This window comes from Pan troglodytes, chromosome X (genome assembly GCF_028858775.2).
Source record: "Pan troglodytes isolate AG18354 chromosome X, NHGRI_mPanTro3-v2.0_pri, whole genome shotgun sequence".
Taxonomy (NCBI): Eukaryota; Metazoa; Chordata; class Mammalia; order Primates; family Hominidae; genus Pan; species Pan troglodytes.
In genome coordinates, this window is record NC_072421.2 from 22,470,806 (window position 1) to 22,498,348 (window position 27,543).

The 27,543-nt window shown below is 36.7% G+C and overlaps 1 protein-coding gene across 2 annotated transcripts in view; it reads left to right on the plus strand.

Annotated features, from left to right (window-relative positions):
- MBTPS2 (membrane bound transcription factor peptidase, site 2) overlaps positions 1-27,543 on the plus strand; it is a 73,285-nt gene that overhangs the window by 25,907 nt on the left and 19,835 nt on the right. Inside the window, exons 6-11 of one of the 2 annotated variants that reach the window (XM_003953943.5) lie at positions 2,988-3,106; positions 4,019-4,199; positions 12,606-12,700; positions 13,061-13,256; positions 15,459-15,534; positions 16,995-19,981. In XM_003953943.5, coding sequence (XP_003953992.3) covers positions 2,988-3,106; positions 4,019-4,199; positions 12,606-12,700; positions 13,061-13,256; positions 15,459-15,534; positions 16,995-17,217 — 890 coding nt within the window. In that variant the 3' untranslated portion in view covers positions 17,218-19,981. Of the gene's footprint in view, positions 1-2,987; positions 3,107-4,018; positions 4,200-12,605; positions 12,701-13,060; positions 13,257-15,458; positions 15,535-16,994; positions 19,982-27,543 lie in introns of those variants that run through there. The other variant, XM_063804219.1, reaches the window with a different exon arrangement.

Below are 27,543 nucleotides of genomic sequence, written 5' to 3' on the forward strand. Positions count from 1 at the left end.
ATTCTGTTTCTATATTTAAATGTTTTTAAATCCTTCTTAAATATTGAAAACCCTGTTCTTATTTGTATAAGCCAGTTGTAAGTTTATTTGAGGGCAAAGTAAAAAATATTGGTGATAAAAGTGATGTTGTGATTATAGTAAGCTGGAATTTAAACTTAGAACACAGTGTAAGCCTTGCCAAATTGATAGTTTACGTTCTTTCAGCTATAACTACTGTGAGTTATTCAAGGAATATTGAGTTGTTATTTTACCTATTCAGTCATCTGGTGACCTGTAAATCATTTCTGTGTGTTTAGAGAATTAAGGTAGTTGTGGTTTTTTTTATTATTATTTGCAAACCACACTAAGCGTAAGTAGGGCTTGATTGGGGTAGCCCTTAGCCCCCGCTTAATAATAATCACCAGCTTCAAGTCTATGGGTACCTTGCTGCCTTGATGACAACTATAGATTTTCTTCTCCCTTGACCCATGATTTTTGTTTGTTTGTTTGTTTTGTTTTTTTGTTTCTTTGAGACAGAGTATCTTTCTGTCACCCAGGCTGGTCTCAAACTCCTGGTCTCAAGTGATCTGCCCACCTCAGCCTCCCAAAATGCTGGGATTACAGGCATGAGCCACCATGCCCGGCCCCATGATATTTGTAAACCCTGAGTCTCCCATATTCTGATTTTTCTACTGTTGCCCCAGTCTCATTGCTTAGTATATAAACCAGAATAAAATTGATCCTCAATTCCATCTAAGTCCTACTGTTTCTTGGCTGTTGTTTTATTAAAATCATGAAGAAAGCAAAAGAAGGCATTCCATCACAACTATTTAAAAGTGTTCTAGAAGTTACAGTCATTGCTATAAGACCAAACAGGAAGGAAAAGATGAGGTATGAATGTTGGAGGAGATAAATGATTATTATTAGCAAATAATGGAAAATCCAAGAGAATAAAGACTAAGACATCCTAAATGGAAAGTTCAGTTTGGTGATTAATTACAAAGTAAATATACAAAAATAAATGTAGTATTCCTGTGTATCTGAAAGAAACAGATCGTGTAATAGGAAGAAAAGATCTCATTCAGAAAGTAATGTGACATATAAAAAATAAAAAACTAACATTTTAAAAGAAGTATACAGGGCCTATATAGAGAAACTACAAATCTGTACTGAGAGATGTAGAAGATTTCAGTAAACAGATGTCATGTTCCTATGTCAGAAATGTAAAATTATGGATTTACCCCTAGTTATTGCAGTCATTGTAGTGACATTAGAAATCCTAATGTGGGCCAGGCGTAGTGGCTCACACCTGTAATCCTAGCACTTTGGGAGGCCGAGGTGGGCGGATCACTTGAGGTCAGGAGTTCAAAACCAGTCTGGCCAACATGGTGAAACCCTGTCTCTACTAAAACTACAAAAAAATTAGCCGGGCGTGGTGGTGGGCGCCTGTAATCCCAGCTACTCGGGAGGCTGAGGCAGGTGAATCACTTGAACCCAGGAGGCAGAGGTTGCAGTTAGCTGAGATCTCGCCACTGGGCAACAGAGCGTGACTCTGTCTCAAAAAAAAAAAAAAAGAAAGAAAAAAAAATCCTAATTTGAATAATATTTGGTGGTTGTCAAAATGATTCTCAAATTTATCAGAAAGGATAAGGGGAGAATGACCAAAATAAACAAATTGGAAGTATTTATTTACTAAATACTGAAATATTACTACCAGCAACAGCTTTATTGTCACTGGAATAGTGGAAAAGAATGGAAATTCCAGAAGCAAGCCAAAGAATAGATGAAAATGTATTGTAAATTAAAAGTTGCATTTAATTTAGTAGGGAAAGAATGCACTGCTCAGTAATTATTACCTAAACATTTGAATAAAATTAGTTATATGTATCAGTCACACCATACACAAAAATAAATTCCAAATGGTAAAAGATTTAAATGTAAAAATCACACACATACACAGAAATAAATTCCAAATGGTAAGAGATTTAAATGTAAAAATAAAACTATTTAAACCATCCTTCCCCACAAAAAGAGTGATTACTTACAAAATGTTAGGGGCGAGAAAGTCTTCCTTTGCACAGCTGCGAAGGTTGAATATATAATGGAAAAGATTAAGGAATTTGAGTACCTAAATTTTAGGGTTTAAAAAAAAATAATAAAGACGGTTTTCTCTTTTTTTTTTTTTTTTTTTTTGAGACGGAGTCCTGCTCTGTGCTATGTCACCCAGGCTGGAGCGCAGTGGCATGATCTCAGCTCACTGTAGTCTCCGCTTCCCGGGTTCAAGCCATTCTCCAGCCTCAGCCTCACAAGCAACTGGGACTACAGACGCGCGCCACCATGCCTGGCTAATTTTTTTGTATTTTTAGTAGAGACGGGGTTTCACCATGTTGGCCAAGCTGGTGTTGATCTCCTGACCTCGTGATCCGCCCGCCTTGGCCTCCCAAAGTGCTGGGATTACAGGCGTGAGCCACCGTGCCTGGCCGACAGTTTTCTTATGGTTTGTTGCTTTATAGTCTGTGACGTGATGTAAAATATATGCTCGGTTTGTTCCACCAATATTGTTCTGCATAATAGTTTAATTCTTAAAACAACCTCCTTTTCCCAAGTACCATTTGAGTTTCTGTACCCCTGTTTAGCAAGAATTTTTTTATTTGAATGTATATGAGGTTTCTTTCAAAGATCACAAATATGTTTAAATTAGGATATATACATTTTCTGAAAAGAGAGTATAATTAGTGGAAGATATTAGTTCTATCAGTATCAAATCATGTTAGCATGTGTTCTTCCTAGTGTGGTATTAACATGCCCATTTTAGATTTCAATATCTAAAATGAAAGTAACTAATAATTGAACATCTGTCTGCTCTACTAATAAGTAGATATTTTTGCCTCATTGCTTCTTCTGATCACTTTATTAATTTATCAGAATGCCCAAGTGTTGTGAGGTCCAGCTACTTATATCATTCCTGCCCCCGGTTGAGCTTATTGCTTTTTTTCCTCTCTTTCCAGGTATCTGGCATAATTTTGTCCTTGCACTCTTGGGTATTTTAGCTCTTGTTCTCCTCCCAGTAATTCTCTTGCCATTTTACTACACTGGAGTTGGGGTGCTCATCACTGAAGTTGCTGAGGTAAATAATGGATTACTCAGGGCATTCTTTCATCAGATGTTGTGATGTAATACCTAGCATCTATTCAGAAACTTTTATTCAAGATCTCTTCATATACAAAATGCTTAGTTTCTTCTGAAGAAATTACTGTAGTCCTTTCAAAGCTAACAAATAATGTTGGGAAACACATTGGTTTTTTTAAAGTTTCATGAAAATTGTTTTTGTCCTAATGCTGTACTTAGGAAGATAGTATCAAGATTTTCTACCTGTAGTTTATTGGTAAAATGCATCATTTACCTTTTCTGTTTATTTTTATATCTCTGCTTTTGAGTCAAATGTCTTTACGCCTCCTAAGTAGTAAGAAAGATGAAACCTAGGCTGTCCAGCCGTAACATTTCATAGGAGTTTAAGTTAATGTCTTCAACTCTGTATTTCACTCCCTTAGACAATAACTGCTATGATGGCATCAAATCTTGTATTCAGACATTAGAAAGAGGAAAATTACCTTTGTGAGCAATTGGCTTACATATACATTGTACTGATGGTATTGCCTGCATATTGGGGATATGAAAGGATGTGTCTTATTGTTTTATGTGTTAAGGATATAGGAAAGGCAAGACAGTCTGATGATACTTTCACCAAAAAATTTTTAATTGGCAGTTTGGGAAAAAATTTTATCATTTTAGTCTTAACAGTCAGCAAGTCGGCTTTTTTTCAATTGTGAAAAATTCAAAATCTTGGAGAATTTGGGAAAAGCAACTATAAGTGTTGGGTTTTATTTTAATTTTCTAGGACTATGTCTTGAATTCAAAGCTGGATTATTTTCTGCATTCAAACTATTCACTTAATTAACTCAGTGTCTTTATTATTTGCTCAGATTAATTATAGCTTGTCTTCATGCATTATCTGATTTGGTTTTACCCTCTTCCCAAGGACTCTCCTGCCATTGGACCCAGAGGCCTTTTTGTGGGAGACCTTGTCACCCATCTACAGGATTGTCCTGTTACTAATGTGCAAGATTGGAATGAATGTTTAGATACCATCGCCTATGAGCCCCAAATTGGTTACTGTATAAGTGCATCAACTTTACAGCAGTTAAGTTTCCCAGTTAGAGGTGTGTATATTTCCTCAATATAATATAATGCTTCAAGCACCAGTACCTGCCATTCACTAATCCTTAGACCATGTCTATAGATTTATTCTGTTCTAATCTGTTTAAAGCAAATCAGTAAAGTAAATAGATTCAAACCAATAGACATTTTTCTTGGTAAGTTGGATGCTAATATGTGTGTTTCCTTTATTATATATTGTTGAACTTCTAACTATTTTCATTATATCATATTTAACTTTTAGGACTCTAATATTTTCTGCTTTCAAAACACTTGTATTAAATCATAGCTGGGCGCAGTGGCTCACGCCTGTAATCCCAGCACTTTGGGAGGCTGAGGCGGGCGGATCACTTGAGGTCAGGAGTTCATGACCAACCTGGCCAACATAGTGAAACCCCATCTCTACTAAAAATACAAAAATTAGCAGGGCATGGTGATGGGTGCCTGTGATTTCAGCTGCTCGGGAGTCTGAGGCAGGAGAATCGCTTGAACCCGGGAGGTGGAGGTTGCAATGAGCCGAGATCGGGACATGGAAAGAGACTCTGTCTCAAAAAAAAAAAAAAAATCAGCATTCAAGGTCAATCATAACCAATTAACTAATTCCAATAATCAAATACCCCAATATAATATTATCTTTATGCATGTGTGTAGATATATTATAGTACTTTAAACTTTTATAATTGAAAAAGGGAATATAAGTAATAAGAACCGGTTCTACTTTGCATAAGCTTATGTCAGAACAGATAAACAACGATAGTTAACAACTAAATATATAAAAATCAAAGCATAAACATTCTGTATTAATATATTGTTAGCCCAACACAGACATGCAATAAGGAAAGATTACAAGAAATAAGAAGGAACTTGGCAAACAAAAAACCCCATCTGGGATTTAGAAAAAATTCCCTTACTTCTTAAAAATTCCCTTAATACTTAAACAGTTCTAGTGGTAGCTGTGTGGATGTTGGCATGTCTGATTCTATCTGGGGTAGAGTTATTTTATGTATTTTATGTGGCAGCCATCCTAAAGAAGTTGTCTTGGCTTCCAAAAATACCATGTGAAGTCAGATATGTTGCTCTGTGCAGCAGATGACAGAGCTGAGGCAAGTTTCTTCTCGGATCCTGCCAAACTTATTTTGAGTTATTTCAGCTCTGAAAAATCAGCTTCCCAATTCTTTATACAAAATCAGCTTCCCAATTCTTTATACAAAATTGGAGGCGTTAGAAAATAGAAATTATGCTCACAGACTATATCTTTAAGTAAAAAAATATCCTGATACTTGTCCACATCTATTGGTGTAGGGAAATATGATTAATAATCAAGAATAGTTTTAGTAAAGTACTGTGTGCAACACAGGCAAAGTAGTAAGAACTGATTTTTTTAAAAAAACTTTTTAAAATTTACTCATTTGTAAGAATTTTTTTATTATCAAAGATGTTTAGACACGATGGAGAATATATTTCCTCAATATAATATAATGCTTCAAGCACCAGTACCTGCCATTCACTAATCCTTAGACCATGTCTATAGATTTATTCTGTTCTAATCTGTTTAAAGTAAATCAGTAAAGTAAATAGATTCAAACCAATAGACATTTTTCTTGGTAAGTTGGATGCTAATATGTGTGTTTCCTTTATTATATATTGTTGAACTTCTATTTTCATAATATCATATTTAACTTTTAGGACTCTAATATTTTCTAGTATAAACGAGCCCACATGTATCTTTCTGCCAGCTTCGGCAATTATTAACATTTTGCCAATTTTTTCATCTAAGCAGTCCACTTTTAGGGGAAGTATTTTAAAGTACATCCCAGGCATCCTATCATTTCATCCATAACCTTTCAGCCTGCCTTTAACGGATGATGACTCATTAAACATGACCACAATACTGTTATAATTCCTAACAAAATAACACTAATTTCTGATATCTGGTTGGTATTCAGTTGTTTCTAATTCTTTTCATTATAGTTGATTTAAATTAGTTAGGATGTCTTCTAAGACTTTTTAAATTTGTAACAATTTTCCTTGACCTGTTTTTGAAATGTTATTTTTTTGTTGAAGAAACTGAGGCATTTGTTTTGTTGAATTTCCTAAATTCTGGGTTTTTCTGGTTATATCTTATCCTCATGATGTCATTAACTTGTTCAGATGTCTTCCAATTTTCTATAAACTGCTAATTAGGTCCATGGCGTTGATTAGATTCAGAATCCTTTTTTTTTGTTTGGGTTTTTTTTTGGCAAAAACACTTCATAAACAGCGCTTGGTACTTCCTGTGGCATCATATTGCATCCAGTATCTATTGTTCTCTGTTTTAATGGTGTTAAGATTGTTCAGTGGAGCAATCTGATTCTTTAAGGTTGAAATATTTATAAATTTTCCCCATTCTCAGGAGCCTCTTACCATCTTCCAAAACTTTTAAGATGACAGAAGATTGATATGTAATCCACAATGTGTTCTTCTTTAAAGAAATGATCCATTATTTTCCACTTCTTAAGTCCTTTATCCTTTTCTTTTGGTTTCTCTAAATTTGATGTAATGTGTATTGAATTACAAAAACCAAAGTGACACACTAGTTAAATAAAGTTCTCTTCAGTAGGATTGTTTTACTTAGGATATCTGCATTTTCAGATGTTTAGGGTTTTATCCTTTTCCTGACAGACTGTAAATAAAAATTTTCCCTGAAATACTCAGAAACTCTCTTCTTATTAACTGTTTGAGTATTTCACTGTTATGGATCATGTGCTACATTTTGGAGGTATTTGTTTAAATACCTAAAGCAGATATTACTCTTTTTATACTAAAATCAATCCAGAAGTAATTCTTTTTTTTTTTTTTTTCAAGCCCTGGGCTGTCCCAGCCCAGGAGTAATTCTTCAATATCTATTTTGTCTCAGTATACATGTTTATTTTACATGATTACTATATCTGATAAATCTGTGCCTCTATTTAAGCTTTTGAAAATGGAGTATGTATACTTAGCCAGTTTAAAGGAGTATTAATGTCTGTAAATATCACTTAAAATACATACTATGGCTGGTCCAAATGCAGTTGTGCTTACAATTAATTGATCACAACCAGTTACAGAATTCTTTGTTCCTTCTCTATTCCCACTACATCACTTGACTAGCCTTAAAAAAAAAAAAAATACATACTAGATTAATTTTGATGGCAGGCTTAGCCCCGGGTCTGTGGACGTTTAAGAAAGCTATGGATTGATGGTATTTTATATGTTTCTAGGTAACTTCGTTATCCTTCATTGTAAGTAGGAGTGAAAGATATGGTCAGATATACTATTACAAAGTGTCCAATGATCCAAAAGTTATTCATGTTCAATTTAGAGTAGAATTCAGTACACATAACTAAATTCTAGGAATTTATACCATTTCAGAGCAATAAAGCCACCTAGGAAAGATCACACCCTGGAAGTGCTTGTAAACCATCTCCACCAATTATCTCTAGCCTCTTATTTCATATCCTGTCTCTCTCAGATGCAGTATTAGATTTAAACTCTTTGAAGGTTAAACGGCCTTTTGGGGAAACTCCAAGAAGAACACTGAGTGAGGGCTTAGAGCCCTTTGTACCTGGAATAGATCTCTGGTCTTATCTGGGTCAGAACAGAAAAACATACACTCTTCCCCCATTCATATTGAAGCTTCTGCTTTTAGGGTTGCTGGCTGTCCATACACCACTCAGTGATTTAAATAGAACTGAAAGTTTTAGACAATAACTAGTATGGCTCTTTTGGGGGACTATTTTCCTAGCAAGTACTTTGTATTTTCACTCTTTATTTTGAGGGAGGCACTCCTTATTTCATATATGCATAAAGCTAAAATCCTTTTTGATGAAAGCATTGTCTTGAGTAAGAAAGGCTGTCCTTAGCAAGTCCAGCATTTGAACTACATTTTAAGGAGCACGAGACAGAATGCTAAGGCAACTCTGCTTAAAATGAAGCTGTGAGCCCAGACTCAGGCATCCACCGTGAACAGTTTACATTCCTGTTCAAAGGAGGTGAGGGTTTATGCCCTTACCTGCCTGGCAACAGAAATATTAAACTGTCTTACGTATCTTTAACTGGAATGAGAGAAGACCCTTCTTGACCCAGTTTAAGATAATAAAAGGAAAACTCTGGGAATCTTTTCAACAAACTTTGAGAACTCAGATTTTTTTTATGCCCAAATTGCTCTAATATTTGAAAAGCAAAAAGACCTTTTTTTGTTATTATGAGCATCAAGTTATGGTCCAAGGTTTCTTTGCTATCCTAAATTGAAGAGTAAGAGTGTGTATATAAGTATATATGTGTGTGTCTGTGTGTGTGTGTGTGTGTGTGTGTATATGTGTGTGTGTGTGTGTGTGTATATATATATATATACTTTTTTTTTTTTTTTTTTTTGAGATGGAGTCTCACTCTGTCGCCCAGGCTAGAGTGCAGTGGTGCGATCTCAGCTCACAGCAACCTCTGCCTCCCTGGTTCAAGCAATTCTCATGCCTCAGCCTCCCGAGTAGCTGGGATTACAGGTGTGTGCCACCAAGCCCGGCTAATTTTTTTCTATTTTTTTAGTAGAGACAGGGTTTCACCATGTTGGCCAGGCTGTTCTCAAACTCCTGACCTCAGGTGATCCTCCCACCTCGGCCTCCCAAAGTGCTGGGATTACAGGGGTGAGCCACCACACCCAGCCTCGTGTGTGTGTGTGTGTGTGTGTGTGTGTTTAATTTTACTACTTGTTACTAGGCAATGATGGCATAAAGTCAGCAACAGAACTGAGAATAAATAGGCTTGCTTCCCTGTGTTGGAGCCCTAGCTATGTGTTATATATTTAATAAGCTAGGGTAAGAAAATTGTTCAGTTCATATTAGAGATACAGAAAGTGGTAAGCACTGTGAACTAGAGACTGAAAAAATCTCTTCTCTCCAGCTTTGTTCCACAGTCACCTCTGGTCTAGACCATTCTTTGTAGACTGGACTATTTCTGTGACTATCTTCGGGCTCATCTTAGGGTACATTCAAAATATACAAGTTCTCCCTGTAGTAACATTATGAAACTTTTCTGGCCTTAAATTTTTCTGATTGTCTCCCACACTGGGGATATTTAAAGGACAATTCTAATCTTCTAGAGTTAAATTGAACCCATAAATTCCCCTGGGGACATCCTATTGCAATCTTGAATATTACTTCCAAAGTAGAATTGTATTGGCCTCTCGTAATTAATAAAAATACATGAATGTAAAAATTATCTGTGTTGCACCCCCTCATCTTATAGATTAAGAATCAAGTCACAGAAATTGGTTGAGTAACTTGTTCTTTATGTGACCCAGTAGAAAAGATTCTAAAATTAACTATGTTTAAGCCTATAACTTTTTAAAATAGTGATAGAGAAATATCAAGTTTACTTCTCACATGCAAACAAAATATTTCACTCTTTATTGGAAAATTCAGTGTGTTAGGAGGTACTTAATCTTGTCAGGGAGGCCACAGCCATGGATTTCTGTTTTGCTTGGAATAAATGCCAGAGGAAGAAAAAAAGAGATCACAAATTGGTGGCAGCCTCCAGGCCAAATCCAGCCTTAGCAGATGTATTTGCTTTGGCTTGCCCAGTGTTTTTAAATTTTTAATTGGCTGCCAATGTTTAAACTTCAACAGGCTTCACATGAAGGTTCAGATTTCTGGTTTCTGTTGGGACAAAATGGAAGATCTGTCGATTCTGGGCCCCAAATTGAGTGGCCTGGCTGCTAACCCCCTAGAACAGGCCATGTATTTTCTAGTTCCTCACAGTTCCCACCACTTTGTTTTTTCTGCATATGATCCACTTCATTTATTTGGTACCTGCTTGGCCCATTTAAGCATTTATATTAGCAAACATGCCGTATCATTAGCGATAATAAATTCCTGACTTCCAATTCTGTATTGTACCCAGTCCTCTTAAGAAAAGTTAGTAATTAAGCATCAGCTGTAAACATTTTAAGATCATTACTGATGCAAAGGCAAATCGGGTAGAACATCATTTATGTATTCAGTGTATATTGAGTAATCCACCTTATATAAGACACTGAGAAACCTTTCCCTCAGGGAGCTCAAAGTTGAGTCAGAAAAACAGACCATACCCACATTATTACAGTACAAGTTTAAATTTAAGTAATGACAGGCAATACTGGGAAATGATAACAGTCTTGACTGAGAAGATGAAGGCAGGTTTCACAGCATCAGCCCTTGAACTGGCTGTCAACAGTGAGTTTACTTTTAGGAGGTCAAGATGGACATGGACCTCAGCACCATAGAATAGAAGGTGGTCAAGGAACTGCCAGTAATTCAGTTTAGGAAGAGAATCATATGAGATAAGGTAGTTTAAAAGTGAGAAGGAATTAGTCTGCACTCAAGTGGGAATAGGTAAGGAGAAAAATGAGGAGGAGGTAAAAATCCATGGGACTTGGCAATCTGATCAAAGAGAATACTGAGGGTTTTAGCTTGGATTGATTTTTCTAAAGAATTCCTAAACAACTTTTTACCTTATACTTTACCATTAGGGCTGACAGATGATTATAGGCTAGCATTTGTCTGTGTCATTAGATGCTCACAGTCTCCTTTAATGTTTTAAATACTGCTCCTCACTCAATATTAAATACCCATTCAGTTATGATAAGAAAACAGAACAGGCCAGCTCAGTGGCTCATGCCTGTAATCCCAGCACTTTGGGAGGCCCAGGTGGGTGGATCACTTGAGGCCAGGAGTTCAAGACCAGCCTGGCCAACATGGTGAAACCCCATTGCTACTAAAAATACAAAAAAATTAGCTGGGCATGGTGGCACGTGCCTGTAATCTCAGCTACTCAGAAGGCTGAGGCGGGAGAATCACTTGAACCGGGAGGCAGAGGTTGCAGTGAGCCAAGATCACGCCACTGTACTCCAGCCTGGGTGACAGAGTGAGACTCTGTCTCAAAAAAAAAAAAAAAAAAGAAAACAGAACAAAGAACAAAATTACCCATACAGCCAATCATCAGTTAGTTTCCTTTGCCTCTGTTTGGTCCTTTGCTATGTTTTGGCCAAGGAGATAGAGCGACAGTGTATGCCTAGGGGAAATCCAGTATAACCAATACAAAGATGTCTTCCTCAAACAATAGAGTAAAACAAAACAAAAAACTATTTAAAAACAAGAAAGCAAAAACTTTGGCTGAAATACAAAATTTTTATAAAATTAAAATTACATTGCATATCAACTAAGATTTTCATGCTAAGTGCTCCTGAAGGCACTCTTGTAATAGAAAAGCTTTTTGTAGTCCTGAGAAACAGGGATAATTTGGCGCTTGAGTCTATTTTCATCAGCACATCTGAGTATGGTAGTTTATATTCAAGATTCACATTTAATTGGTCCTTGCCACCCATAAATTTATACTTTACCAGTTTGATGTGTTGGAATGCAGCAAACATTCCTAAATAAATACATGAAATCATTTTTTGTCCCACCTTATAAGTGAAGTAGATTCCTTATTCTGCTCCCAAATAAAGCAGTCTATTAAAGAACTTTAAAAAATAAATAAGCCAGGCGCAATAGCTCACGCCTGTAATCTCAGCACTTTGGGAGGCCGAGGTGGGCAGATCACTTGAGGTCGGGAGTTCGAGACCAGCCTGGCCAACATGGTGAAACCCCATGTCTACTAAAAATACAAAAATTAGCCGGGTGCAGTGGCGCATGCCTGTAGTCCCAGCTACTCAGGAGGCTGAGGCAGGAGAATTGCTTGAGCCCAGGAGGTGGAGGTTACAGTGAGCAGAGATCGTGCCACTGTACTCCAGCCTGGGTGACAGAGCGAGACTCTATCTAAGTAAATAAATGGAATGAACAGTTGCCCCATTGCTGTTGTCTTCCAAAAATGGTAACTGGATTACTGGTGTACAGGCGGGTATGTGCACATCTGTGGGTCAAATTGGGCATCTCTGGTTCTCTAGGGGGAGCCCCAAAGTAAGCCTGGGGTAGAATCGGTATTTGGATATAATGGGGACGTCTTAGGCAACCTCTGGCCCCCTCTGTTTACCAGCACCACAGTGCAGGGGTTCAGCAGTAATGTTGGATCATTGGCATTCAGGCACATAATAGTAGTTTATTAAGTGTTTGTGCTTGACCAGCCGGACTTATTATTGTGAAACCTACTGAGACACTGCAACTCCGGCTTTATGGGTAGCTCAGTTTATATGAGGACAACTAACCTAGGGTAACTGCTGCTTCATGATTTAAAATTGAATGGATCTCTTTTAGTAATGTAAAATCAAACTGCAGCAAGTAGCCCTCAAGCTGAACTCTGAATTATACAGTTGCTTCTAAATTCATATGCCATTTTACTTATTCTTTTTGTCTTAAAGGCATTTTTTGTTACAAATGTATTTTTATATAAGAGACTCTAATAAAGAGTGTATTTCTCTTTAGCATACAAACGACTAGATGGTTCAACTGAATGCTGTAACAATCACAGCCTCACAGATGTGTGCTTTTCCTACAGAAATAATTTTAATAAGCGTTTGGTAAGTTGTCCCTGAAGCAGTCTTGCTTGTCTGATATAATTACTAAAAAATAAGCATATAGAGCTAAAATGGAATCTATGGAAACTTCTCTCTTTTGCTCTATTTGTATCATTTTATTAAAATCTCTACATTTCACATGTCACATTTCATCTGAAAATCTTTAAAAATTTATAGTGATAATATCTTATTTGACCCAAATGGGGTACTTGAATCTATTTTATAGTAGATGCACATAAATGGCATTTCTTTTATATGAACCTCATTCCTGATATGCTAGGTGACATGAAAAATATTGAAGGAATGTAACTTAGGTTTTTATTAATCATTTTTAATATTGACTGATTAATATTTTATTTATAGCATACATGTCTTCCTGCCCGGAAAGCAGTTGAAGCAACTCAAGTTTGCAGAACCAATAAAGACTGTAAAAAAAGCTCAAGTTCAAGTTTCTGTATAATACCTTCTTTGGAAACTCACACTCGCTTAATAAAAGTAAAACACCCACCTCAAATTGATATGTTATACGTAGGACATCCTCTGCATCTTCACTACACAGGTGAGTATTTTTGTGGTAGACCCTTAGAAAATCATTAAGATCACATATAGTCTCAGTGGTAGAAACTCACTACAAATCCTTGAATTAATACATTTATTATAAATTTGATCATTTATCAAAGTCTTGTTAACTTGTTCTTAAGCATTAAGTGAAAATTATGCAGTAGGAAGATAATCTGAATTTATAAAGTAAGGTGGAGCTGAATCCATGCCTGCCTATGGAGAGTGACACATTTTTCCTTCCCTACCATTTATGCCCAGGTCAAAAAGGTGATCTCTCAGATGTCCTCTGAGAGTTTATTAAATTTATACAAGCTCCCCAAAACAGGCAAGAGCAACATACCCTAGAGAATGCCAGGATGCATGGGGATGTAACTGTAATTTATGTGTGACACATGACTTTCATATGAATATACTTTCAAAACTGGGCCAGCATAATCATTTTAGCAGTGGCAGCATCATTGGACTAAGTTCTTTATGGCTAAAGATCATGTAGTCTAACTCATTTTGTTGTACAAGATTTTTTAAATAGTTTACCATGCGATTTACCCATTAAAGTTTACAATTCAGTGGGGTTTTGTTTGTTTGTTTTTGTTTTGTTTTGAGACAGATTCTCACTCTGTCGCCCAGACTGGAATGCAGTGGCTCAATCTTGGCTCACTGCAACCTCCACACCTCGGGCTCAAGTGATCCTCCCACCTCAGCCTCCCAAGTAGCTGGGACTACAGACGTGTGCCACTGTGCTGGGCTAATTTTTTGGGTTTTGTAGAGACGGAGTCTCACTTTGTTACCCAGGCTGGTCTCAAACTCCTGAGCTCAAGCAATTCTCCCTCCTCAGCCTCCAAAAGTGCTGGGATTACAGGCAAGAGGCACTGTGCCCGGCCCAGTGATTTTTAATATATTGAGTTGTGCAACCATTACCACAAGCTAGCTGCAGAATATTTTCATCACCCCAAAAAGAAACTCCATAACCATTAAGTAGTCACTCCCTGTATCTCCCCAACACCCCCAGCCCTTGGCAATCTCCAATCTACTTTCTGTTTCTATAAATTTGCCTGTTCTGGTCATTTCATATAAATGGAATATTTTATGACTAGCTTCTTTGATGTAGCTTAATGTTTTCAAGGTTTATCTGTGTTGTGGCATGAATTAGTACTTCATTCTTTTTAAGGCCAAATGATATTCCTTTGTATGGATAGACCACATTTTCTTTATTCATTCATAGTTAATGGATATGTGGGTTTTATGTTATTCTTTTTTTTTTTTTTTTTTTTTTTGAGACGGAGTTTCGCTCTTGTTGCCCAGCCTGGAGTGCAATGGCGCAATCTCGGCTCACTGCAGCCTCTGCCTCCCGGGTTCAAGCAATTCTCCTGCCTCAGCCTCCAGAGTAGCTGGGATTACAGGTGCCCACCACCACGCCCAGCTAATGTTTGGTATTTTTGGTAGAGACAGGGTTTCACCATATTGGTCAGGCTGGTCTCAAACTCCTGACTTCAGGTGATCTGCCCGCCTTGGTCTCCCAAAGTGCTGGGATTATGGCGTGAGGCACCGCACGCAGCCTATGTCACTCTTTAAAAGACTCTCTCATTGCTCCATAGTCACATCCTGAGATACAACCGAGGTCATTTTTCTTATCTATTAGTTTGACACTAAATTACTGTAGACTGTAACTATGAAATAAAACCTCAATAAATGAATAAATGTCCCTAGTGGGGGTAATTCAGGAATGTGTACTGTGAGTTCTGACTAATTACAAGATAGTTTTAAAATGTTTTGAACAAAAACAGGATTATGGAATCCACAGAGTAGATGAGACTTTAAATCCCCTCATCTTAATCCTTGGTTTAGCCATGAAGAAAAAAAAAAGACCTGAAAGAGGTTAAGTAGCATAATAGTAGGAGTAAATGTAATTTTAAGGTTATACCTCTTTGAAAGGGTAAGGACTCTTAATGTAAATTTCTTGCTCTCGCCTCAAAATGTAAGTACACACTGGGACGTATTTTTTCATTCTGCTGTTTTTATTAGATGTTCTAGAAGTATTGATTGCTTTTATATATGAGGTATATGGCCTGCATATGTGTAGGAAGGGCTTTCTCAATCAGTTTAATCTGCTAGCCCAATTTTTAACCATATGGTAGAATTCATAATGCTGTTGCTTCTCTGGTATGAATAATATTTATTATTCCTTATTTTTCTTTTTCAGTGAGCATCACCAGTTTTATCCCACGTTTTAACTTTCTAAGCATAGATCTGCCAGTGGTTGTGGAGACATTTGTCAAGTATCCTTTCTGGTGTGAAACATGTTTTAAAAGTATGTTACTTGGATCTTGATCAATGTTACCTTGAATACAGCATTACAAAGATAGACCTCACAAGTATCACTTAATTGCTAACAACTAAAAAAGAGTCTTGAAAGATGAAAAAGATCAGATTGTACCCAGGAGGGAAGAAGTCAGAGGAGAAAGATTAATCAGAGTGAGAAAGGTTTAGATGTAGAAGGGAAAGAACCCAGAATACAAATTGAGAATTGAATTTACAAGTCTAAAACATTTTAGTAAGTTTATAAAGGATGGAAGCTTCAGTTACTACTGAGGTAATGAATTCTGCCCCATCCGAGATTGTTAGTTCTGACCAAATAGAGAATGTAATCGCATAACCAGGAATTATGTAAATCCCAGGGAGGAATGCACAAGAAAGATCGAGCTGGTTTCAACTACTAAGATAGCAATTCAGAGGGCCAAATCTTATGTGGTCTTTCGCATATTATGATTGCACATAAAAGATGAATTTTTTCATATTAATTATTATGCAGAATTGAATTACTGGAAAATTGTGGAAGAGTTCTTTATTTTTGTCGCTTTTAAATTTTTTAATGTCTTTCCTCAATTATTTAAATTAAAAAAAGAAATGGAAAACAAATGAGCAGTTATTTTTAAAAAATGTGTTTAATCAAGATTGTGGCCAGGCGCGGTGGCTCACACCTGTAATCCCAGCACTTTGGGAGGCCGAGGCAGGTGGATCACCTGAGATCAGGAGTTCAAGACCAGCCTGATCAATATGGCGAAACCCCATCTCTACTAAAAACACAAAAATTAGCCGGGTGTCTTGGCATGCACCTGTAGTCCCAGCTACTCAGGAGGTTGAGACAGGATAATCACTTGAACCCGGGAGGCAGAGGTTGCAGTGAGCCAAGATCGCTCCACTGCACTCCAGCCTGGGCGACAGAGCTAGACTCCATGTCAACAACAACAACAAAAAAGATTGTATTTTATAGACTCTGCAGCTTTGTCACAAAGAGACTTATGCTATAACCTTATAGAGGGTAGTAAAATAAAGTAGGCTTCAAGGACCAAAGTCTTTGTTTCCTAATATAAAGTAATACTTTGTAAGGCCCAAAGAGTAATTTTCCCCTTATTTCTTATTCCTTCCACATTCCTTTCCCTGTTGTATCATTAAAGGATTAGAAAGACTTAGTCTTCCTACGAGTTCATTATAGATTGGCTTAGTTTATAAGTGGTTGGCCTTTATTTTTCTAGTCAAGGTTTTTGAACTTTGAAATAATATAAACTCATTTTTTTTTAAGTAGTAGAGATCTAAGAAGGAATGGCAGAGATTTAAAGAAAGTAGAGAAGTCAAGTGTAATCTCAAATTCAGTCACAGTAAAATATCTTCTGACTCATAGAAATATGGTTTCTACTCAGACCTCTCACAGTTGGTTCCTTAACTGATTTTAACCCAGGTACCTGATTTCCCTCTCAGGAGCTCTGGCTATTGTTAATGCAGTACCCTGCTTTGCTTTGGATGGACAATGGATTCTAAACTCTTTCTTGGATGCCACCCTTACCTCAGTGATTGGAGACAATGATGTCAAAGATCTAATAGGGTTTTTCATCTTGCTGGGTGGCAGTGTACTTTTGGCTGCCAATGTGACCCTGGGACTCTGGATGGTTACAGCACGGTAATGTTTGCACTCATCTGACAGAATCCCTGAGTTACAGTATACAGCTATGTGGTAATATTCATTGCCATTGAAATTCTTACTTGGTATGAAATATAAAGTGTTTCCTTAAAATTACATCTTAGCCAACAACCCTGAGCTCCTCCCATATCCGGAGTACCCAAACTCTGTGGTAGAAGATAAGCAGAAGAAATGAAACGCATAGTCCCTAACTATATTCTAATTTAGGACTGAATGTACCCAGATGCTTGTGGAATAATATCTAAGCAAGTGCAAATTCATGTAATACCGTTTTGTGTGATTACATATTGTGTTGAAATAGTGTAAAGGAGAACAGAACTGGGTGGAATTAATTGGGAAAAACTTCTTACAAAAGCATCATTAATCAAAATTTGAAGGAGACCAGACTTTGGCCAAGTGGAAGGATGACCATTGTCTTGGCCTGTATCTCTTGTCCTTTGTCTTGTTTGAAAAGTATTTTAAAACTTAATGGTGTATTATTTTGTGCTCTGAAAGCTGAGGTCTGATCACAATTAGTAAAATTCTATAGAAGAATCTGCTGACGTGAAAGGGAAAAATCTTTGTCAAATGATACCAAATAAATGAACAAAACAGGAAGTAGGGCCTATGATATCGTGAGACATGTTTTGCCCCACAAGAGTTGCATCTTTTATAAGGTGTCTCTGCCCCCTCATAAAGCAGCACTAGCTTTGATATCCACAGTGAGCTGCAGGAAGCATCACACACCAGCAGCATGTGAGCAGAGGGAGGCAGTTGGGGTTGAACTTCGGAACTAGGCCGGGTCTCCTGACAGATCACAAGACACCCCAGAGGATCTTCAGCAGTCCTACTTCCCATTCTCTATAGAGCTTTGAAGCTTGGAACCCTTCCAGGGTAAACATTTTCTCTTGTGCTGCTCAGGACATCTGGGGCCTAGCTCCTGGATTCCTGTCTCCAAGAAGCAATGACCTTAAACTCTGAGCCATACTCTGTCCTCACCAGCGGCTCCCATGTTTTTCTGTGTCAGGTTATTAAGTACCTAGTCCTTGTTTTCTGTCTCTCTCCTAAGCTACCTCTCTGGGTCCACAGAAGACTTGGTAGTATGGTGAGAATGGCTATACGTGAGTACAAACGTGGATTTTCCAGGGCTTGGGAACTGATTCTTGAGCCCAGAAGAGCCACGCCTGCTTTGAGGTCTTTTGGAGTGGAGATGCAGCCCTGGGAAATTTGGGAAGTCAGCAGGCCAGTGTGAAGCTATTGGTCCTAGGAGTATATGAGCTTGCTGTTTCTTTGATGGAAAATACATGCTTCTCTTGTATACTCAGAAGTGACTAAGGGCAATAACTCATTAATAGCCATCTATCCAACTTCTTTACTGAGTGATGTATTCCATGGGGTTACCTTTTTCAGATTATTGAGTTGCTCTGTAAGCACTAAAACTTTTTAATCATTTTTAAGAAACTTTTTAGATTGTATTACAAATTTGCCTTAACAGTAATTAGATGTTGAATATAATTTTAACATTTTATTAATGACTTGGGTCATCAGTTAATACCAGTACTAAAACCATACGAATTATTGGTTTATTCCAGAAAATACAGTATTTGTTCTATTTTTAGGTAGACAATCATTTGGTATCAGAGTACATTAGCATAATAATGCTCAGTCAGACCTGTTCAAGTAGTAGAGCTTGGAGAATGCCATGAAATACTTATATAATTAATTTGATTGCATGAACTAAGCAATTTTACTAATGAAAAGGTTGTATATGTGCAAGTCAGTTTTTTAAAAACCAAGAAAAAATTTTAATAGAGGAAATCTTATTCATTAATTTATTTTTCTGAGTAAAAAAACGAAACCCAAATCTCATTTTATTTCAACTGTTAAACATTTTGATCTGTTGACCCATAGGATCAGGATTTGGGAACCACTTTACTAGGAAAGAGCAGATCAGTACCATTTGTATAAAACTGGCCTCATTATGTAAGAAAGAAAATGTTACGTGGTTTCTTCTTTAGCTTGGTTGTGGGCACTTCTACAGCAAGGACCATATCATATTCATCTTTGCATCCCTGGCACAGTGCATGAGACATAAGTACTTAATAAATGCAGTTGAATGGATAATGATTAGTGTTATTTATGGATTAGAAAAAGCATGTTTCTATTTAAGTAAGCTGTAAAAAGTATTATTGAATATTTACTGTAAATATATGTTCACATAAAAAAATAACTTGGAGGGTCTTTGTGTCCCTGGCATATTATCATCTTCATGGAAAGAATCCACTGTGGTTTCTGTAGAGTGATTGGAAAAATGGATTATTTTGAGGATTGAAGGAAGTGTTCTTTCTGTGTTGTCACTTTGTTCAACAGTAAAACTTTATTCTCAGTGTTCCTACTCTGCATTGTTTACATTTTTGACAGTTTTTTTTAATCACCTACAATCTGTAAAGAATGTATATATTCTTTTCAGCATCTCAGTTTGAAAAGACATGCAGTTAAACTTGACCTTTTGATAATCGCTCTTACAGGTCATTGTCTGTTCTAACAGCAAATTGTAAACATGTGCTTCATAGATATTGTGGCTCTCAGTCATCACTTTGTCCTATGGTATTTATTGAATGTTCACATACTAATGGTGCACAGGTGTTTTTTTCTATAAATCTTCTGACTGTCCTGTAATTCATTCTTAAGCTTTAACTTGAAGGTATCGTAATTGCCGGCATTTGATGTTTAGCAATAAAAGAATGTGTACCAGCATTTTATGTTTATCATCGTCTATGTGTTGTCTTTTTTGAACTCTTTTCTATCAAAATTGTTCCTATTACATAAAGCAAGATCTTAATCATTTTTAAATTCTTGATTCTAGAACCAGCCTTCAGTTTTCATTCGTATAATCTATACCTGAAAGTCGTTGCAGGCCTTGAAAATAAGTCTTTTAAATGAGGCTCCTGTGCACTCGCTACTGTCTTGGAAATGGCTGGTTTATGGGTAAAGAAAGAGGACTATCATGTTTCCTTTCATTACTGTGTCTGACAGAAAAGTCTGCTGTCAGTTAGGAATTCTTGAAAGAGAATGTTTTAACTATGGCATTTGGTTCTTCTTGACCTTTTGCCCTAGTGCTTCCTCCCATACCCTCTCTCTCTCTTTCTCTCTCTGGTAGTAAGGGCCAGATAAAATAGGCTAGGAATGTAGCCCAGTTTTTGACTGGTTAGCCTCATTCCACTACTTCTTGCCTCTGATCCCATTACACCACAAGACTAGATGACTGATTAAGCCACTTTTTAACAGCTTTATTGAGATATAATTAAATACTATCAAATTCTCTCTTTATGTGTTAACTTTGAAGTATTTAATTCCATGTAAACTATTTTTCTCTTAATGTCGGATCAAACAGTATGCATACGCTTTCGTATAATCTAACTTTTTAAGTAAATGTGCATGTGATAAAAGACTGGGGGGGAATGTGTTTTAGTTATTTCACAACTATTTTAACTCTGGAATGGTTTTCAGCAACGTAATAGAGTTGAATAACAGTTATTTTTAAGCATGTAAATATACTTTCTTTGAGACAATAAGCCTTTTTAATCAGTGCATTTGCAAGCTACTCTTGCTGTTGGGGTCATACTAATTTGAATAATCCATTGTATATTTTATCAGACCATGACATATGAATTCAATGAAAGGAAACCCCTCTGTTTCAGAACTCAGTGCTACAATAAGTTATACTTGGGGTGGAGGTAGGAAAAAAATGGCTAATTACGAAGCAGGTTATATTGTATAATTTAATTTTCCATTAAAGGGAGGAAAAAACACCCATATATGTTAGTTTTATTTAGCTAAAGATTGATGGATAGTCAATAATTGTCCCTTCTTATTAACTGAATGCTTCTCAAACTTTTCTACTGACATGCTCCTGACACTGTAGAGGAGGGAAAACCTAGAAGGATCTAAGAGTAGAACCCTGTAATTGGCTCTCCACAGTATAAAATTGAACTCTCACTTTATCTTAAATTTAGCATCCTATTAATCTAATCAAGCATTCTAAAGCTAATTCTCTTAAAGATATGGAACTCTAAAAGAATTAGACTCTAAGAATATTAAGAATTTCTTCATTTCTAAAACACATTCTGGTTTGTAGACTAGTGACAGTCTATGGTGATATTTTTGTCCATCCAAAGTGAAATGAGAAAAATAAAGATCGTGTATATTGTCTTTAATTACAAAGTAAACATAATGTTCGCGTAATGTTATAAGGCTTCCTGCTGCCCTTTATCAAAGAGCCCCCCCTTTATTTGGAGTATGGAAACACATACTTGGTTTCCCTTAGCACTGCTAGATTGCCCTCCAAAAATGTCTTTTTGTAACTGACCCTCTTACTGGCAAGGCATGAGGGTTCCATGTTTGCCCACACCCTTGCCTCCATCTGGATTATCTGACTTCCATGTTCTGACAAATCTGTTGGGTTTAAAATGACATTTCAAAAAAAATAACATTTCATTTTAATTTGCATTTCTTAGATTATTAATAGAGTTGCACATTCATATACTTGTTTAGCCCTTTGGATTTTTCATTCTGCCACTTGCTTATTGATATCCTTTGCCCAGTTTTCTATTGTGTGTGCTAACTTTTTCTGTTTGATCCATAGAAATTTCTCGTATATTCTAGATTGGAGGTCAACAAATTATGGCCTGCAGGCCAAATCTTGCTCACTGCCAATTTTTGTACATAAACTTTTATTGTGTTTTATTGGAACACATTCATTCATGTATTTGATGGCTGCTTTTGTGCTACAATGGCTGAGTTGAGCAGGTGCAACAGAGATCATATAACCAAAAGCCTAAAATATTTGCTATGTTTTACAAATATTCAGAACAACCCATGTTCCAGATATCAGTCTACTTCCAGAACAACCCAAGTCCTAGATATCAATCTCTTGTCCATTGTAGATGCTGCAAATAACTTTTCCCAGTTTGTCACTCGTCAGTAAATTTTATTTATGAGGTTGTTTGTTGAACAATGATCTTTAGTTTAATATAGTAAGATCCCTTAATTTCTTGAGTTATTGTTTGTGTTTTGTGGGTCTTATTGAAAAAGTCCTGTCCTGTCCCAGAGTCACAACAGTATTCTCTTACATTTTCTTCTATTTGCTTTAAAGTTGTACTTTCATGATGAGATCTTTAATTTCTGGAATATATGATATGAGGTAGGGAATCGAGGTTTATTTTTCTATATAGACTTAACTATCCTTAAAATAAACATCATAGTATTTTCTTTTGAAGACTATTATATACAACAGCTTACATAAAGTAGTTAATATGGTGCCTGGGATGCTCAAGTCATTACTGGTATTATGAACTTAAAGTACTTATTTTCAGAATGCAGGATTAGGACTTAATTTGCCCTGAGATCTCAGTGTGTACTGGTGTTAGATGTTGCCTCCTTTTGATATGCCTTCTAGGCTTCCAGTGCCTTCAAGCTGGTTCTGATTGTCCAGAGTATCTTGCAGGCCTTGGCTCTTTTAAGCATTTCTTCCCCCAATCAAAATGGACCAACAATCGCAGTATTTAAGCAAATGGCTAAGGATTTTGCTTCCTGTAACTAGTCAAAATAACCTGTGTTCATGAGTGTATTTGCTGATAGTAACATAGGCCAGCATTTACATCTGGTCTTATGAAAACAGCATATTAACTCAGAAGGAAGCACTATGACAAACCAATATAGGAGAGAATTCAGGATAGGATGGCCTTTGAAGCCACCAAATCAGACAATAAAAAACTTTCTACTCTGCGCATGGTCTGGGATCTTATATTTCAAAATAATCTGTTTTTTACATGTTCATTTTAATTTGCATTTTGTTGTTGTTGTTAGAAAAGAGGCTAAAGTTTTTAATTTTTTTCGAGACAGGGTCTTGCTCTGTCACCCAGGCTGGAGTGCAGTTGGCACGATCACAGCTCACTACAGCCTTGACCTCCTGGGCTCAAGCAATCCTCCCACCTCAGCCTCCTGAGTAGCTGGGACCACATGCACGTGCCACCATGCCCAGCTAATTTATATATATATATATATATGTTTTATATATAGATGTTATATATATATGTATATACGTATATATATATACATATATATGTGTGTGTATATATATATATATATATATATATATATATTTTTTTTTTTTGGCAGAGGCCTTGCTATGTTGCTCAGGCTGGTCTCAAACTCCTGAGATCAAGTGATCCTCCCTCCTGCCTTGGCCTTGCAAGGTCCCAAAGTGCTGGGATTATAGGCGCACTCAGCTTAAACTTCTTTGTTAAAATGTGTGTGCTTTAGTAGATTCCTTATCCATATCCTTTGCCCGTTATTTCCCTTCAGTGGTTGTCACCTTCTTATTCCTTTTCATTGTTCAGGAATCACATTTTTACAAAGGATTTACAAACATATTTGACCATACCTTACAGTTCCTTGGCTTTCATACTTTATTCCTAGCAGTCTTTTCTTACCTTTGAACCTCTTTGTTTCCATCTTTTAATGGCTTCTACTTTTTTCCTAGCCTTTATGTATTACCAGAAATCTATAATGGGAGGCAGCACTTTGCAATTTATAACATATTCCCTTCTCCAGTTTAGGGTACCCCTTTTCTGTCGAGGAAATACCTAGGGAAAAGAAGTTAGAACAGAAGGAGATAGGCCTTTATGGAAAAATAATTTCTTATCAGAAAATAAATACACTTGTTTTTGTTTTTGTTTTTGAGACGGAGTCTCGCTCTTTCGCCCAGGCCGGAGTGCAGTGGCGCGATCACGGCTAACTGCAAGCTCCGCCTCTCCGGTTCACGCCATTCTCCTGCCTCAGCCTCCCGAGTAGCTGGGACTACAGGCGCCCGCCACCGCGCCCGGCTAATTTTTTTTTTTTTTTTTTGTATTTTTAGTAGAGATGGGGTTTTACCGTGTTAGCCAGGATGGTCTTGATCTCCTGACCTCGTGATCCGCCCGCCTCGGCCTCCCAAAGTGCTGGGATTACAGGCGTGAGCCACCGCGCCCGGCCAGAAATACACTTTAATCACAGAGAACAGGTTAATGAAAATAAATTGTGATTTATTGAAAACAAACAGGGTTGTATTATGCGTAAACTGGTAAGCCAGTGTTTAAACTTGACAATATATTACAAACACTTTTATGTTATTAATATTCTAATGTTATTTCAGTGGCCATATAATATTGCAGTGTTAAATATGCCATAATTTAATCAACCCCTATTATTTCTAATTTTGCATCATTATAAATAAAACTGTTAGGAATATCCTTACAACTAAATCTTTTTGCATTCTATGACTCTTTAGACAATTCTAGAAACTCTTAGGAAAATCCTAAAGATGACTTTCTTAAAGCATGAACGGTTATATATATAGTATACATTTAATTTTTTTTCTGTTAGTTGGGTATCCGAAGATGGCATCTTGTTTTAATTTGTACTTTTTGATTTTTAAAAAAAGTTGAATATTTAAAAATGTGTTTATTGGCCATTGTCTTCTTTTTTTTAATCCACAACCTTTGCCCATTTTTCATATGAGGGATTATCTTTTTACTGCTTTTCCTCGTAAGCTCAGCTATAGCATTCGATTTGTTACATGTAAATATATTAAAACTTCATTTAAGTATAATGCTTATTTTTGTTTTCAATATATTATTGTTTGTCAATCTTTGTTTTGTTTACTGCCTTTGGTGATATGTTTTGGAAGTTTCCCCCACTCCAAGATTTTATAAATATTCACATTTTCTTGTAATAATTTTGTGATCTAATTTTTTAAAATATTTAACTCTTTAACCCATGTGGGATATATTTTCATGTTGGTGCAAAGTAGGGATATAATCTTATGTTTTGTTTTCCTCAAATGATTGGCCAGCCATCCAAAAGAGATGGCTAGTCTTCATATGAGAGGCAACTATTTATTAATTTACTTTTACAATTCAGTAATACAATGAAATGAGTATATACCTCATGTGTTTCATTAGAATAGACTGCTTAAATCTTTTTTTTTCCTTTAGGTGGCTTTTTTTTAATGGAAATAGTGTTTCTCATTCCTAAACAATATAGACTAGCAATCTGGAGATTACCCTTAACATATATCATTATCTAAAGGTACTGTTTTCACCACCTTCTTAATTAAAATATTTTTTGCTTCATAGATTTTCGAGCTTTAACTCTTCTATCTATCTCTGAATCATCTACTATTCATTTTTAAAGGTTAAAAAGGCAATCTGTCTTTAGAACAGATATCCTGATTTTAAAGTAAGTATTTTATCTTCATCTGTTTTCGTTATATAACGATTAAGCATGGAACATTGCATTTCTTGATTACTTGTTCAAATACATGCATTAATTTTTATTGTCATAATTTAAATCATGAAAATTAGGGGTATTGCAGATACTATGAATTTGTATTTTATTATAAGATTTAAACTGTTTTTTCTATTTATAATAAATGATGAGTTTAAAAGAAGTTGGTTAGCTGTGCTTTTTTCCTATTTGAAATGTTTTTCTTCTGAGCTCACTGTAGTTGGTTTTTAAGCTTGTCACACTTTAGAATACGAGTCTTACAAATATGATACACTAAGAGATGGCTATTGGTTTTAAAAAGTTCCGTTTTTCATATTCATGCCTATTCTTTAATCACTGGAACCAATACATAAAGTCTTTCATTCATTTAACAAATGTTTATTACACAATTATTATGTGCCAGGCACTGTTCTAGGCTCTGGGGATACAGCAGTAAATAATATAATTTTTCTCTTTTGTATTTTGTAAGAAAAAAATCCCATTTGTTTTTATACGTTAAGGAGAGTCTGCACTTTAGCCTCATCACAAATAGGAAGTCATTGAAAATTTCAAGCAAGATTTGCCTTTTGGATGGATCATCTCAGCTAAAGGTAAAGCATGGATGGGAGAATAGCAAGTCTGGTAGCAAAGAAATTGGTTAGAAGACTATTTCACAGCTCGGCGTGGTGGCTCATGCCTGTAATCCCAGCACTTTGGGAGGCTGAGGTGGGTGGATCACATGAGGTCAGGAGTTCGAGAGTAGCCTAGCCAACATGGTGAAACCCTGTCTCTACTAAAAATATGAAAATTAGCTGGGTGTGGTAGCAGGCACCTATAATCCCAGCTACTCGGGAGGCTGAGGCAGGAGAATCGCTTGAACCTGGGAGGTGGAGGTTGCAGTGAGCCGAGATCATGCCATTTCACTCCAGCCCGGGTGACAAGAGCGAAACTCCGTCTCAAAAAAAAAAAAAAAAAAAAAAGACTATTTCAGTAATCTTCAACAAGAGATGACAGTGATGGCGAATACAGTGGTGGCAGTAGAGATCAGAAGGAAGAAGAGAACAAACCAAAAGTAGACTCCACTGTATTTGATGGTTAGGCGTGTATTAGGTTCAAGGAGTCAAGAAGGCAATGAAATGATGGAAATGCCATTGACAGAGCTAGGGAATACCAGAAAAGGAGCAGTTCAATTTGGAACTCCTTTTTTTTTTTTTTTTTTTTTTTTGAGATGGAGTCTCATTCTGTCACCCAGGCTGGAGTGCAGTGGCTCGATCTTGGCTCACTGTAACCTCCACCTCCCGAGTTCAAGTGATTCTCCTGCCTCAGCCTCCCAAGAAGCTGGGATTACAGGCGTGCGCCACCACGCCCAGCTAATTTTTGTATTTTTGGTAGAGACAGGGTTTCACCATGTTGGCCAGGCTGGTCTTGAACTCCTGACCTCAGGTGATCTGCCCGCCTCGGTCTCCCAAAGTGCTGGAATTACAGGTGTGAGCCACTAGGCCAGCCTCAATTTGGAACTCTCGAGTTTGAATACCTGAGAGACTTCCAAGTGGAGATGGCGAGTAGGTAGTTGTATGTACAGATCTGGAACTTAGGAGAAATTAGTTGGAGATGCCATCTGTGAGTTGATGCGCCCCAAATACATAATTGAACCCATGGAAGTGCATATTGTCCAGCAAAAACAGGGAAAAATGAAAAGGGAAGGTGTCCTAGGATAAAGATCTCAGGAATAACGGCATTTAAGTTAAAAAAAAAAAAAAAGTACAGGAATAGGAAACAAAGGAGCTTCAGAAAATTAGAAGGAAAACTGTAAGAGTTTGGTATTAGAGAAAGGGAAGAGAATGTGTCAAGAAGAGGGGGATGTCCATAATATGAGATGTTGCTGAAAGAGAAATGATGTCGGATGAGGACTGAAAAATATCCATGGGTTCTAGTAGAACAGCAGTCCCCAACCCTTTTGGCACCAGGGACTGGTTTCGTGGGAGACAATTTTTCCATGGACCAGAGGTGGGGGATGGTTTCA